Here is a 2077-nt window from a genome sequence, read left to right on the forward strand (position 1 = left end):
GCGATGACAAGAGGCGAGACATTGTGGCTGGCCTGGCAGGTCAGTCAGGTGAATAGTTTCATCGGCCTTTATGAACGCGCGTATTTCGACCCAGCCATATCGCTTGTAGAAGACCGTCTATGCTCCCATACCATTCACGACTTAAGTGAGGCGTCTTCGATTGTCCCTGTCTCGACGGAACTGGTATTTGGAGGGGATAGTTTAGACACAAATGAAGTTAGTTTATTAACGTCTGTGAAAACGGACGTCACCGGCGGTCGTATTACCACCGGCGGTCGTAGAACCAACGATAGGATGCTATTATCTCGTCAACTGTTGGAATCAAATACAGGTTTGAATCGATTTCTGCACAGAGGAGGTCGCCCAACGGCAGTGCACCCAACCGAGCGTTCTGCGGAGCCAGATGGCGACGCAGATGACGGCGACAACTACTTAGGACGTAGAGCCAAAGGCTACCGTAGGGAAATAGCTACGGACTCCTCGGACGAAGAGGATGGCTCGAGCACACATGGTCGCACACATGGTCGTCATCACGCAGGCTCCCACTCTGGTCATTCCTCAGGTCGTCAGTCGCGATCCGATGGCCACTATAGAGAGCGAATCGCATTTCAGAGAGCGGCGACCGCTGCGAAGTTTGTGAGAGCAAGGAATCAACTGAAACTCGAATTGAGCCAGATTGAGCAGTTTGCCTTGCCGGCTCGCTATGTCTTACCGAGCACTCCTGCGATGGATGCTGGGACTTCACCTGACACTACTCTTGTAAGTCGTGATAGTGCTGTGATGACACCTCAGAAGAGAAAGGAGCCGTCGGAATCTAGGCCGTTATGGAAGAGAGCCACAACGTTATCGGGGATCGCATACGGGAACTCAAACCAACTGTCAGACCGCTTTGAAGCTGCCGTGCCCAGAATCGATGTGGCTCCGGAGGCGGTGGGTCTGATTCCCAGAAAGCAGCAGCCGCCCCGCACGCTGCGGACTAGTGGGCAAGAGACTGGTGGTGAAGAGACTAGGGGTCAAGAGCTTAAAGGTCCAGCGGCAGGGGTAGGTAGTATGCCTAGCCCGGCGACGAGTGCTGCAGAGACGGGTGTGGCAGAGACGAGTGTCGATCATGCGCCTGTGTCCGTGTGCAGCTACTTCACTCCTGCTGCAGCGTGGAAGGATGTTCTCGGGGTTGAGGTGTTCGTTCCTACAAGCGCTGATAAAGCTGCATTGTGGCCGACTTACTTCCACGACCTCCTCCAGCGATGCCCCAATCATCCTCTCAAAGCGACGGTTACCAAGCTGTCACGAAGCCATCTGCCACCGTCAACCAGGGAAAACACCACCAGTACCCTCCTCACCTCGTCGGGTGACATGACCCCAAGTGTGATGGGGCAAGGCGTGATGAGGCGAGAAGAACTGCTACACGCACTCTTCGGTTAATCGAGATCCTCAGTTAGCCGAAATGTTCCAGTCCGAGTGCCTAGTGCAGTGAGGGTTCTTGACACTCAAGTGCGCTGGTTTTAAGAAGAAGATTTTTGAGTTTGGCTAACGTTCAAACAAGGCGAAAGACGTTTAAATATTAGACCACTATAAGAGACCACTATAAGAGACCACTATAAGAGACCAGGCTTCACGCTGAGGCCCTTCACCTTGAGGCCAGCCCTTCGCCATGAGGCCAGCCCTTCACCTTGAGGCCAGCCCTTCGCCTTGAGGCCAGCCCTTCACCTTGAGACTCCTTCACTTTATCCGCCAATTTGGAGTAACGTTCCATCATTGCAGCAATGCTGCATGAGGTGGCTGCTGTGTGAGGGCACTATTTATCATTGACTCGAAATGTCATTGACTCGAAACATTCATCGAACATTCATCGACCGGTACATTCAAGTACCATGCGTTTCTTGGAATGGAACAAACTGTTTTAACTCATTCCATACTGCCAGTCGTTCATCTCCAATTGGTGCATTTGTTAGTCGTGATGTCTCGACAATCGTTTCATTGTTGATGTCCTTGTACTTAAGCCACACGGGAGAGAAATCTTTGGCAAGAGGGAATCCATGTTCATCATGCAAATATATAGGCGGGCCAGATTCCATAA

At 52.0% G+C, this 2077-nt stretch overlaps 1 protein-coding gene across 1 annotated transcript; it reads left to right on the top strand.

The window, feature by feature from the left end:
* Nucleotides 1-294: 294 nt before the first annotated feature.
* Nucleotides 295-1422, top strand: GNI_065900 (hypothetical protein; the record flags this gene model as incomplete). The annotated part of the gene is made up of 1 exon (XM_011131844.1): nt 295-1422. The coding sequence occupies one exon, from the start codon at nt 295-297 to the stop codon at nt 1420-1422; it is 1128 nt and encodes a 375-aa protein (XP_011130146.1).
* Between the last annotated feature and the right edge of the window lie 655 nt (nt 1423-2077).

Source organism: Gregarina niphandrodes (genome assembly GCF_000223845.1).
Source record: "Gregarina niphandrodes unplaced genomic scaffold scaffold00011, whole genome shotgun sequence".
Classification (NCBI taxonomy): domain Eukaryota; phylum Apicomplexa; class Conoidasida; order Eugregarinorida; family Gregarinidae; genus Gregarina; species Gregarina niphandrodes.